Source organism: Cyrtonyx montezumae, unplaced genomic scaffold (assembly GCF_038088225.1).
Source record: "Cyrtonyx montezumae isolate F1298 unplaced genomic scaffold, pur_monq_1.0 scaffold_8, whole genome shotgun sequence".
Taxonomy (NCBI): Eukaryota; Metazoa; Chordata; class Aves; order Galliformes; family Odontophoridae; genus Cyrtonyx; species Cyrtonyx montezumae.
Window position 1 is genome coordinate 12,145,520 of NW_027072089.1, and position 13,318 is coordinate 12,158,837.

Sequence of the window (13,318 nt, forward strand, 5' to 3'; positions counted from 1 at the left end):
CTGATAATAATAAGGCAAACAGACTTCTGTTGAACCATATATTACATTTTGTCTTTCCAGGAAGAGTGTAGAAAAATTTCAAGAGACATTAATAGATAGAAAGAAGATTTTGAACTATAGGTACTACTCACAAAAGGCTCATCTAAAAACCTTCCTCACTATTTATTAAACCAATAAACAGAAGTGTGAACTGGGGAAGGTGCTGCCTTCCATATAGGCTTGTGAAAAAGACACATCTAAAACTATACAGAGAAGAAGCATTAAAAATCATTACAGTTACACCTCATTCAGAGAGCTGCAACGTGTATACATAGAAAATTTCTAACAAAATAAAAATAAAAAATAAGTGCTTTATAAAATCTTGCTGTTTGGTCAGTTGATGCCTGAAAACACCCTGAATGATGAGGTACATTTATAAGAGAAATGAGGGACACACAGAAGATACAAGAGAATTCAACAGCAATCTGGGATCAAGAAGTAATTAGTAGCTGAGTGAGGTATCTGCCAACTCTGACTGTAAGACAGGCAGTCAGCAAGTACATCAAAACATACCTGATGAATAAGCTCTTGTTTGCCAGCTCTAAGTTAATGCTCAAACTCCAACATCAAGACTTTAATCCCTCTGCTAACCAGTGCTGAAATGGAAACGTCGTCTTCTGCTGAAAGGGAGATGAGTCTAGAATTGACCTGCTTCGAGTAAAACCATTATCAACTTCAGTTGTGCTGTTATACCCCCCACGGATTACACGTCTAGCTGTGACTATCCTGGGCTGCATCAAAAGAGGGGTGGCCAGCAGGGCGAGGGTGATGACTGCCCTTCTTTACTCTGCTTTCAAGAGGCCCCACCTGGAGTAATCCAGGTCTGCAGCCCTCGGCACAAGAAATATGCAGAGCTGCATGACCAGAGGAGGGGCATGAAGATGATAAAAAGGCTGGAGCACCTCTCCTGTGAAGAAAGGTTGAGGGAGTCAGACTTCTTTAGCTTGGAGAAGTCTCCAGGGAGACCTCATTGCAGCCTTCCAGTACTCGAAGGGAGCTTACAAGCAGGAGGGGGACTGACCTCTTACACGGTCTGATAGAGGAAATGACTTTCAACTAAAGACTGTTAGACATGAGGAAGAATTTTTCAGTCACAGGCTGTCCCAAGAGGCTGTGGATGCCCCATCTCTGGAGGTGTTGGATCAGGTTGGATAGGATTCTGGGTATCCTGTTATGGTGGGTGGCAACCCCATGTGAGGCATGGGGGCTGGATCTCGATAATCTTTAAGGTCCCTTCCAAACCAAGCCATTCTATGATTCTATGACTAGCCAGAGTGCCATGGCCGAGGCACTTCCCTTCAGGGCACATCCACAGAGGATCTACTACACACTCAGTCCCCAGGGCTGCATTCAGGCAGATATCAGAAGGTGAGGACACAGCACGGGTGGAGGCTTCTCATGGCTCTCCAAGTCCCCAGGAAGACAGACACCCCACACTCCTTCTAAGCACAAGTTTCTTCAGGAGATCATCCTTCAGATCATTTGTAACCTATTGAAGACATCCATATCACAGCCATTCTCAGATGGAAGAGCTCACCTCTGAACAGACGTAGGGTATCCAAAAGTGCAGCAGAGCCAGGGAAGGGCTGATGTGGGGGCAGCTGGAGCTCAGAGGAAGCTCCAGCAGTCAGTCCCCTTATAGAGCTACCAGCTGACCATGCCCACACAAGCACCGGACTCGAGAGGCTGCTATAGTGATGGTCCTACAGGGCCACACTGCTGGGATCAGGGAGTCTTTGGCTTCGTTTTATGGCCATCAGCCTGGTAACTAAAAGACCCACCAAGACCCGAATTTCAGAAGTCCTCACTTACAAAATCCGTTCCCATTAACCAAATGGAAGAGTTGCTTAAGTGTTTGCTTAGCCAGCTGCTGGCTTTAGAGGCACCAGACTTCACCAGATGTGAAAATTTACCATATCAGCTAACATGAAGCACAAGGGCCTTTATTTTTCCATGTATCATATCACCCACAGAGCATGGACCAGGATTTATGTCACAGCTTGATCTCCCATGAGCTGCTGGTGACCGAAACTGCTGTGTGACAGTCCAGTGCCAGCACCAGGTGCTGCTACAGTAAGCTCAGCCCTCGCTGCACGATGTGGTCACAGCTGAGGAGGGATATGCAGCAAGCAGGCCATGGGAACAGGCGACTGAGATAATGCAAGAGGCCAGGCCGAGACAAGCTATGGGACTCTGTAAGGAATTTTAATCAAGCCACTATCATAAGCATCTGCATTTAGACACATGTTGTTTAGTCTAGTAGAAGAGCGCTTTAAATACCTACATTTTCTTATTTATATGTAAGCAACACCACGCTCAGTTTCATCTTACACTTTATTCCCAAGCTATGCATTCGTCTTGCAGTATGCAGCACCTGCCCATGTGCACTTTCACCCAAATACACACGTCACCTGTCCTGCTGCATCACTCCCAAGAGCGTTTAGCTAGCAAGCATTTGCAACCATCACTAAGAACAGAGTACAGTACGTTTCCTTGAATGCGTGAACATGTTGGTTTTCTATTGTCTGCCCCTGAGGCTTCTGAGATAACCAAACTTTGATCTTGAAAGCCCTCCATGTTTTCATTTAGCATTAACAATTATACACTTATCTTGGACAGGAAAAGGGAAACTTTAAATGTGTGGCTAGTCAAAACTTGTCTACCAGCCAGTTTTCTGTCATCTATTCTGCAGCTTTTACTGTTTGGAAAACCCTCATATAGAGCATCCCAACAGGGAAACAGAATGAAGCTACCAGATCTGGGGGAGAGAGATGCTTTAAGGTACAGTTTCCCAGGACAGCTCCAGCTGATCCAACAGCTTCTCCTGCCAGAACAGGAGATCTGCTTCTTCCCCAACACCTTCTCTCCATCCTTCTGGCTCCAAATTCCCACCATCCATCCTCTGGAGATGCAGGCAGTCATCAGCTCACAAAACCAGCATGCTCACTTGGTGGCCACCTTGGAAAGGTGCAAAGATGTGAGCTGGCACTGCATAGGACTACAGAATCAGTGGGCAGGAGGGGAAGAAGGGGAAGCAGATCTCTTTCTCAGTAGCTATGCATTATAGAAGCTGTACTATGAAACCAGACCAAGGTGATCTAGGTCACTTAGTACAGACTCATAAAGGAATGCCCATAGGTAACTTTATGGGAGCAGGATGGGGAATAAATATTTTGTGTTTGTATATGATCCTGCCCTCAAAAAGCATCATATTTAATTACCTTAATAAATAAAATTAGGGACATGGTTTAGAAAGCAAGGTGTTGATAAGTAAATGGTTAGATTAGACGACCTTAGAGGTCTTTTCCAACATTAATGAAAGTATCATTCTTGACTGTGACAGTAATAAAGTTGATTTGTTGAAGTTCTTCCATCTTCTCCTTAGGAAATGATTGCAAAGCTTTTGTGTTTACATTTCAAGGAATATACAACTTCAAGGAATTACAACTTCAAGGAATATAGAAGATCTTAAGTAAATCTCAATAGAAATGTTTGTGTTTGAATGTAATATTCAGATTTTTGTGAGATGAGTTGGAATATGCAGGAGACTTGTCAGCACTTTGACAAACCCCTCAGCACCAAGTCCATTGTTGTGCAATGCCTCCATGCTGGTGTGTCCTGAACAGGCTGCCCAGCGAGGTGGTGGAGTCACCATCCCTGGAGGTGTCTAAGAAACCTGTAAATGTGGCACCAGGGGACATGGTTTACTGGGCACGGTGTAATGGGCTGATGACTGGACTAGATCTCAGTGCGCTTTCCAACATTAATGATTCCATGATTCTATGATCCTTCCACTCCCAATTTCATTTCAGGCTGCTCAGATGAAGAATCTCAAGCATGGAGAAGCACTGGAGCCAGAGCACTGAGATGTTTACTGCCTGGATACAGCAATCACTGATGAGCACTGCACGGTGCCAATGCTGCTCGCCATGCCAATGCTACCAGCACCACTGTCAGAGCCTGCAGCAGCAGCAGGGATGGCACTTTCCAAATCAAGCAACACTGCTACCATTCTGCAGTGTTTGTACAGCATCTGAGCAAAAAGTTCAAAGAAAATTCAAGCAAAGGCCACTGAGCACATCTTCCTCATATTCTCTTTCTAGTTACACACCTAACACACAGTAATAATAATGGGATATTTCCTCCTGAACCGCAACACTCACGGGCAAGCCAAAAGCCTTGCAATTTCTGGTCTCTGTAGCGCATGGTTTCAGACGGCGCACGGAACACATCCCAGAAATTAAAAATTAACTGAGTCAGGCGTTGCGATGGACGGCTCCGCACAGCCCCGCTCTCCTCGCGGGGAGCCCCCCTACGCCCCCCCGGCGGGACACGGCAGCGCTCTGGGAGCTGTGGGGCAGGTGCTCGGCTCCCAGGGGGCACATTCTCACCCCAACCCCTCCCTCTGGGACCCCAGTCCCACAGCTCAGCGCACGGCACCGCTTACCGCAGCTGCTCGCCGGTCAGCAGGACCTCGGCCATGTGCTCCAGCTCGGTCGCTTTCTGCTGCATGCTGCTCATGCCCTCCTCCATCGCCGCCGCCTGCGGGCACGGTGCCGCGGGCTATGGGGAGCGGGCTCCGGCCCCCACCTCCCCGGCCGCAGCTCCCGCTGCTGCAGCCCCGATCTCCCCGTTCGTGGCCGGGGGCACGGGCAGCCTCCCCCAGCCGCGCTCACCTGGAGGGGACAGGACGCCGTTTCGGTTCGCTTCCCCCCCCCCCCACCCCCCCACCCCCTCCAAAACCCGCCCCGCTTCCCGTGTTATTGTGTCACGGGCGGGGAGAGAAACACATGGCTGCGGCCGCCGCAGCACGGCTCGCCGAGAGGCAGCAGCGGCCCCCCCCGGCTGTCACACGGCAGGGAGGCACCGGCAGCCCCCCGGCGTGGCTTGGGGCCGCGCTCTGCCCCCGGCCCCGCTGTCACCGCCGCTGCCGCCCGGCCCCCCGCGCATCTCTCTGCCGCCCGTGGGCTGCTCTCACGCATTGCCCCCGTGCCCACCGCACCCCTTTGTCACTGCGGCGACGGCGGCCGCGCAATTCTGGAGGGCTGAAGAGCGTTTCTCGCAATATTCAGTCTTTGAGATGGGAAGTGCGAGGTCACGAGCACCCTTTGTCAGCGCTGGTGGTGGAAAAAAAGGCACCACGATGGAAGCAAGTCCGAGGCCACTTCTGCAGTGGCCCAAGAAGGGTTTTCGTTGGCAACGCAATTAAGATACACCTTGATTGTGCATTCATTGCATTCCTCTCTGCCTGCACACAAAGTGTGCACTGAAAACTGCTTCGCATTTGCTGTATTGTCATAGCTTAACGACCAAGACAGTGGTTTCAGAACAAGGATAAGCATTAACAAGGAATCAAATAGGGGAATCAAATGAACCCAGTATAAACCAGGCTGAAAAGAAAGAGGATCTCCAAACAGCCCGTGTAGACTTACAGCATTTACTAGTAAAGGAGGCTCTTGATTAAAATAATAATACAATAATAATAATAATAATAACAACATAATAATAATAACCTGGATTCAAGGAAAAAACAGACAAGTAGTTGGAAAATAAGTCCAAGGAGGGTTAGTAAGCAGACAGCAGTCACATCCAGCTCAGGAAATTCTCTGTGCTAAAAATAATTGCAAGCTAGGGGAGCACTTGCAAGAAGTTCCATATATGCCCTCCCTGCTATTCCCTAACATCTGTTCACAGCCACTTGTGAGATGAATATTGGACCAGCTGCACCTTTGGTTCAGCACAATCACTGTGAGGAATATCTCAGAAGCCTGGTGACTGATGGGTGACAAGTAAAGAAAAACTGAATCTGCCTTTGTGTCAAGCATAGAATGGGCCGAGGAGGGAGGACAACTTAGGAGTGCAAACACTGCAGCTCATATTTGCCTACTGAAAATTTGGAAGACATATATTTAATGTCAGTACTTGCAAGCACCCTCTAATCCTGCTCATACTGTAAGTACATGAAGTACACATTCACAGAACTAGAAACTAAAAGGGAATTGAAACAACCATTTCATCTGACCTTATCTTTAGGACCAAGAACTTGTACAGTAATTTGTATCAAGCACTTTATCATATGACTGAAGCCAAAAATCTCAAGAGAATGTTATTGAGCATTTATGTTATTGTAAGGCTTTATCACCTGAGTTTGGCTGATTCAGCTGTTCCCCACTTCTAAAAGTGGGAAGTGCCACCCCGCTCAGCTCTGGCTGCACAACCTTGCAATGGGTCCTACACCGGTTTCCACGCTTTCAGCACCTCTGCTGCAATTGAATTCACAGAACGGGCAGAGAAGTCAACACAGTGAGGTTAGTTTCTTCTGGGGCAGTAAGCAGAGCTGTCCATATGGCTGTGGATCTCATGGGCCTGGAGCTGACGCACAGCTGGAGTGGGCCTGGGTAGCTGAGAGCAGGAGAGGAGAGGAGGAAGAGGGAGAGGAAGAAGGGGAAGAAGCTGTCTTTCAGCTGTGACAAGCCAGCAGCTTGACTCAGAGTGCTTGTGGAACTGCAGCCTGAAACACATTTCTTTCCTTGCATATCAGATTATTCGTGCAGGTCAGTGCAATTTCCTGTACTGAATTATTTAATGTTCATTGGCTGCCATGTTTGCCTTTCCACGCTGATATCCCATTTGTAATTTGTTCCACATGTTCACACTGAAATATCTTAGAGCTACAATGTGCTTCTAAGGAAGAGATTAGGTATCAATCATACCCAACTTGATGTCTCTCCTCGACACTTAGCTGACATAACCCCAACGGATCACGTTTCAGAGTCAAGAGCACAAATTAAGTGACATGAATTGACCTGTTTGAATATTTGTAGCTTGTACATTTTTAATGCACAGACTGCAATTCTAGAAAAAGATTCAGCTGTCCTGTCCTTCCTCCCAGAGCAGACTGAGCTCCAAGACCCCAACACTGCGCTGAGAGGTGGGAGAGCTTGTGAGATCCTGACAGCAAGGTTACTGAGGAGAGACTTTCCTCAAGGTAAACTCTGGTAAGCAGATGGATATATACACATATATTTTGTATAAGCGTGTGAACAATTTCAGACGCTGCTGTTTATTTTGTATGTGAATGAATACTTGGACTTTGCCTTAGCATGGCTGCAGTTAAGTGAGTTGGACTGAATCATCCTTATTTATGATAGAAGCACAGAGTCAGCAAGGTTGGAAAAGACCTCTGAGATCATCCACTCCAACCACCCACCTTCCACCAATATTTCCACTGAACCATGTCCCTTAGTATAACATCTGAATGTTTCTTGGACACTTCAAGGGACAGTGAGTCCACCACCACCACGGGCAGCCCATTCCAGTGCCTGACCACTCTTTTGGAGAAGAAATTTTTCCTAATGTCCAACCTGAATCTCCCCTGGCTCAACTTGAATCTATTCCCCTCTCATCCTATCTCTGTTACTTGGGATAAGAGACCAAACCCCTCCATGCCACAACCTCCTTTCATGGAGTTATGTACAGCAGTAATGTCTCCCCTGAGCCTTCTCCAGACTGAATAACCCCAGCTCCCTTAGCCGCTCCCCATAAGACTTGTGCTCCAGACCCCTCACAGCTTAGTTGCCCTTCTCTGGACACATTCCAGGGCCTCGATGTCTTTCTTGTAGTGAGGAGCCCAAAACTGAACACAGCACTTGAGGTTCAGCCTTACCAAAAGGAAGATCATTTCCTCGCTCCTGCTGGCTGCACTGTTTCTGATACATACCAGGATGCCATATGAATCCCTTCCAAGTTTAGATATTCCACGATTCTGTGATATTAAGGTAGCTAGCTAAGTTCAAGAGATTCCTCAGCCAAAAGTATGACAAAGGTTTGAGCTGGAGCTCAAAAAAGCATTCTAGGAATTTGTATAAACTTCCTTATTGCATTGAGTATATATACAAATGGTAAAACATAAAGGCCTACAAAGTGAAATAAGAAGACTGCTTTCAAAACACTGTTTATAGAATATTGCACCTGTGGCCTAAATTTTGACTTGATAAATTAATTTGAGATTAGATAAAGTAATTCCTTAGTCCCACTAATTAATTTAATGCAAACTTAATTTAAAGTGAGACATTCACATGAATGTTTTACCAGTGTTCTTATGTACACTTCTCCCTTCTATGGCATTGTTCACGTAAGATTGATTTTTCCTTGCTGGGATGACTAGAGCTTTTGAAACAGGAAAGCGACAGATAAATCATTAAGGCATTGATTAAGGTGTTGATTATCGTGTGCAAAAGATGGAAGCAGGGGTAAAAGGCATTAGCAGGTGAGCTGTTCAACTGGTACACAGTTCTGGTTTTCCTAAAATATTTTGTATAAAAGCCAGCATTACGTAAGCATCAAATTTAAAAATACCTGGTTCTTCTCTTACTGGGGAAGACAGAAAAGCTTACAGTTTTGGCCTTTAAGTGTCCTCTCATCTAAGTAGCTTTTGCAACACTACTGAAAAAGGAATATGTGTGTGCCTTCCTGTGTTTTTTTGTTTGTTTGTTTGTTCATTTTTCTATATTCCCATGCTCATTTGAAAAGAGATCTCACTTGTCTTTGTGTTTCAGCTGGTTAACTTCCTAAGTACCAGAGATCTGGCAAAGGAAACTAGAGAAACTACCAGGTATTGTCCAGCCTGCCCTCCTCTTTTCATGCTATGTACAATAGTATTTCCCATTCTTGGCAGTGCACAGATTACATTCATTGCTGTTCATTTGCTGCTCTGAGCTTGAACAATTTAAGTTGTCTGCTGGAAACTGGTTAGAAGAATCAGTTCTTGTGTAATTCAAAGGGCTGAATACATCTGGCCAAGCTAATTTTAGTCTCGTGATAAACCACAGGAAAAGTCAGCAAGTTTTCACCAAAAAAAAAAAAAGAAAGAAAAGAAAAAAAGGCATGTAATACTTCTCTTTTTCCAATATAACATCCAAGTTCCTGCAAAAGCCACCATGGTGAGATAACAGGAGGATTTATCATCATTATTTAATTTTCTGCAAACAAGACTATGAAATGTCTAACATTTTCAGCACGTAAGTGAGACTAGTATCTGTTCAGATCCTTACATTTCATGTGTCCCTGACCTGGCAATTGTTCTGATAAGATGAACTACAGAGAAAAGATACTTGGATCCTGAGATATGCAGAGGTGATCTGAAAGGGGCTTTCTAAGCCTACCCTTACCCTTTCCATTTTGTGTTAAATATCCAAGTTCTCACTGGGTCAAAGATACCGAGACTTGTATGCAGGTTGACGTCTAAAGTACTGCCATGAGGCAGATACATGTTCTAGGGCTTGCTCCTGTCAGTATTTCATGGAAATAAACAGCTTCAGTAAGAAAATAAAAAAGAGAGAAATCCATATCAGACCTGAAGACCCAATAATTGTTGATAGTGCACTCTGCTAAACTTGCATCTTTGTTAGCCAATATGTAATTGATTTCTGCACTCTCAGTGACGTCACTTGTTCTGCTACACTGGAGTCCTTCTGTATCTATTATGTATCTGGAGCAGTTCCTAATTTGTCTTATTTTGCATCTTCATCAGTTTTATAATAATTCCTAATTGAGCATCACAAGAATATTTACATGTCAAAAAACACCTGTAAAACTGGTAGGAATGTTACTCTTTGAACATTTCATATGCATTTCCATTAATTCTACCATTTTTGTTGCTTTGTTTTCTCTAATTTTGTCCTGCACTTAATTGGTATTTTAGCCCAGGTATAGTTCAGGGCTTTTGTGGTAACCAGATTGTGGCTGGGAGATGTGACTCGGCTGGCAGGCATAACTAACAGCTGAGAAGGAGCTTCTTTGTAAACCACATCTCAAGCGTGAAGACAACACCTATATTCTGTGTGGTAAAAGACAGCTACTTAGGCTGTCCCCCACCTCCGTGTTAATACGCCCTAGTATCTGGCTGCAAGATCAAAATGTTTTGCTTAAACCAGCATGGCTTGAGCTGACAGCTTGACTTTGCACTGAACCCAGCCTTGAAAGCTCGTGCACATTTTTATTTTCCCTTGGGAGGCAACACCTGGGAGTCCAACTCCCCTGCCCCCACTAAAGCAGGTCTCTATGATAGGTAGCACAGGTAGGCATCCAGCCAGGTAGCCAGTCTCCATAGGAGACTCCACAACCTCTCTGGGCAACCTGTTCCAGTCCTCCATCATCCTTACCATAAAGAACTTGTTCCACACGTTAGCACAGAAAATAGGATATGTTCAAGTTCTAGGCCATTACTCCTTCTGCTATTATTGCTACACACCACTGAGAAGAGCCTCATCCCTTTGCCTCTCACTTCCCTTTAGATATTTATCAACACCGATCACATTCCCCAGTCAGTCTTCTCTTCCCCAGGCTGAACAGACCCAAGCTACTCAGCCTTTCCTCATACAGGAGCCATTAACCATACCATGTCTTGTTTTTGGGTTGGGCTGTGCAGTACACGGCACTGAGGAACACAGGCCTGCTCCTCAGGTGGAGGAAGGGACATCCAGGAAATCCTTAATGCTAAAACCTGTGGTATCGGATCTCTGGAGCATCCAAATCCTCCAGCAGCTGTTCTCGCTGGCCCCTACAAAATCGCAGTAAATATGTGCGTGATCGCTCTGCCACCCAGTGGTCCTTGCAGGAAATTGAGTATGAAAACGCCCGTCAGAACATCGTCGTGAATTGATGCTTGACAAACGAAAAGGATTGTTAAATGAAGCTAGCAGCAATTTTAGAAGGGAAAAATCTTTAGACAACACAATCACTGCATAGGATGTAAAACACAAAAATACTCGACTCTGTCATTTATTTTTCTGCAGACTGAACATCAGAATAACTACTCAAGGTTGTAAAAGCAAAAAGCTAAAGCCAGTACAATACTAGGAAGTTAATATTCTCTTTTATAAACGTGTCTCACAAATAGGTGTCCTGTGTTCTCAAAAATATTTGCAGATCTCTTGGAGTGCTGAAGCAATGGGATAAGCTTAGGAGAGCATTCTTCTAAAATGAACCAGATACTGCATTGTGCTGAGATACTTCAGAACAGCTATGACCAGTCCTTTTTATTGCACTACAGGGTACCAGAAATCTTTACAAAGAAACAGTTTTGCTGTAGCTCTACATCCAGGAAACTGGGTGCCACAGGAGCCTGTGGAAGGAGGCGTCTATAGAGGTTGCTGGGATGAAGCAGGACCATAGCAAGCTTCTCTCATGAGAACAAATTTGGATCTACTGAAATGCAGAACCTAATAGCAATATCGTCCAGGCTGAACTGCAGTGGAAGCACCATTCTGCTCTCAACAGCACAGCAGAAGAAAAAAGAAAATCAGTGATTTTGTCTGGAAAGAAAACTTCAGCAAGGCAGGGGCAATCAAGAAAGTGGGGTGCAATGTGAAGAAAAGGGAAATGAAAGAGATGTGGAAAGGAATGGGGAGAAGAGATAATGAGAAGTGAGACTTAAGCTGAAGAAAAGATGGAGACAATCAAGCAGGGATGAGAAGCTGGAAGAAAGACAGAAGCAAAGAGCCAAGCTGAGACAGAAGGTGGAATCAATAAGTTTTCTTTGTGATGTCCATCAGAGCTTTTCCTCCCTGTATTACACTGTCTTCGCAGTGGGATGCTGCCTGTCTCCACAGCAACCAGCAGCCATGAGACCTTTCTTCCCTGCCCGCACTGACTACTCTCCAGAGAGGAGACCTCAAATTGTCACTCTTACAGAAGTCAGAATAGAAAACATTATAGAAAGCATTTCAGGACTCTGCATATCCCTAGTGCCAAAGAAGGTTAGCTAAACCTGTACATTTCACATTAGGCAAACCCCAGTGCCTACTCCCTTAGAAACAAACCTTGCTTTTCAGTTATAGATTCCTAATTTTCATGACTGCCTTTGTTGTTTCATTACAATTACTAAAATTTAGATCTCAAAGGAAGGCTTGACAGGCAGCATCTTACCTCAGGCCTCACACTGCATCACTTCTCAAGCAGTTCACAATGAGAGCAGCTTTACCATCCACTTACTCAACAGTTTTCTAAGGAAATGCAATTCAGCTAGGCAAGGCCCATGCCAAAACAGTGATATGAAGATGGGAGAAGATGAGACAACAAGGATCTCTCCTAACTGCACAGGAATAAAGCTGTGTTTTAAGTTAGGTGTAATCGCAGATCTCCACTAACACATCTGTGAAATGAAAACAGAGTTACTCCTGTTCTGTGGTTATAGCTTACTACATGATGTCAGATATCTCAAGACATCAATACCCCTTGTGATACACTCACTATTAATCATTACTCACAGTTTAAGAGAATTCCAGCTACTCATTGACACAATGGGGAAATAAAATGTTTGGCTCCATGACAACATCTGGTATTCAGTAGAAGAAAAAAAATACTGCAGATAGTTAGGATATTCAGAATAAAACATTTACATGTTTGCTGAGTTTTTTCAGTTTCTTGTCAAGCAGACTGTATGGGACTAAAAAGGACCATCTAGTCTCTGCGTGTTTTCCTAAGTGTGTTGGGGAGCAGGATGGGAGGGGAATAATCTGCTCCACCAATCATTCGGCACCAGGAAGAAAGCTGAGAACAACAAGGTCAAGCAAATGTCATTCTTGGAATTCTTGGAAGGCTACAGCCTGAGGTTTAATGAGGGTGATGACAGAGTCAGGGGTGCTTTGTCAGGTGCTGCAGCTCACTGTCAACACATTCAATGGACAATAAGGAGCAGACATGCTACATGTATGGCACTGTTAAAGAATCAGGGTTATTGTATAAAAAATACATATGCAGTATACAATGTTAAACCACAGTCACGAACCTAGGTTAAAACTGATTAAATTCTCAGAATTCTTCAAAGTAATAAAAAAGATGCTAATAAACTTCTTAACTTCTGCAGGTAAAGGTCTTCTGGGACCATTAGCCAGAGAAGGAGGATGATTTATGAACCAGGGGACTCTAATCAATCTAAAAAGCTTCTGTCCCGTAGAACAATGAATCACGGTATATGCTAATTGCTACACAGAGAGTTTCTAGACCACAGGAGGAAAAATCTTTCTTTACTATTATCTTTTAATTCTTCCAGACCACAGAATACTTTCAAACTGATAATTTCCACTCACCCTGTCCATTTCATTCTTGTGTCATAGATTTTCCTGAGTTACTTGAGCACTTCACAAATATAAGCACTGGGCGATCTTCTCCACACTTCTCCAGCTTCCTAGGGGTGTGCAAAATGGCAAAACCCTCTAATTTATCAAAAAAATTAAAAATACATGAGCAAGAAACAGATACTTGTTGTACAGTTTCT

At 44.6% G+C, this 13,318-nt stretch overlaps 1 protein-coding gene across 1 annotated transcript in view; it reads right to left on the reverse strand.

The window, feature by feature from the left end:
- The window catches only part of DEPTOR (DEP domain containing MTOR interacting protein), a 70,889-nt gene extending 66,144 nt beyond the window's left edge, over nucleotides 1–4,745 (reverse strand). The window contains exon 1 of the mRNA XM_065753463.1: nucleotides 4,487–4,745. Coding sequence (XP_065609535.1) covers nucleotides 4,487–4,572 — 86 coding nt within the window. The 5' untranslated portion in view covers nucleotides 4,573–4,745. The remainder of the gene's footprint in view (nucleotides 1–4,486) is intronic.
- Between the last annotated feature and the right edge of the window lie 8,573 nt (nucleotides 4,746–13,318).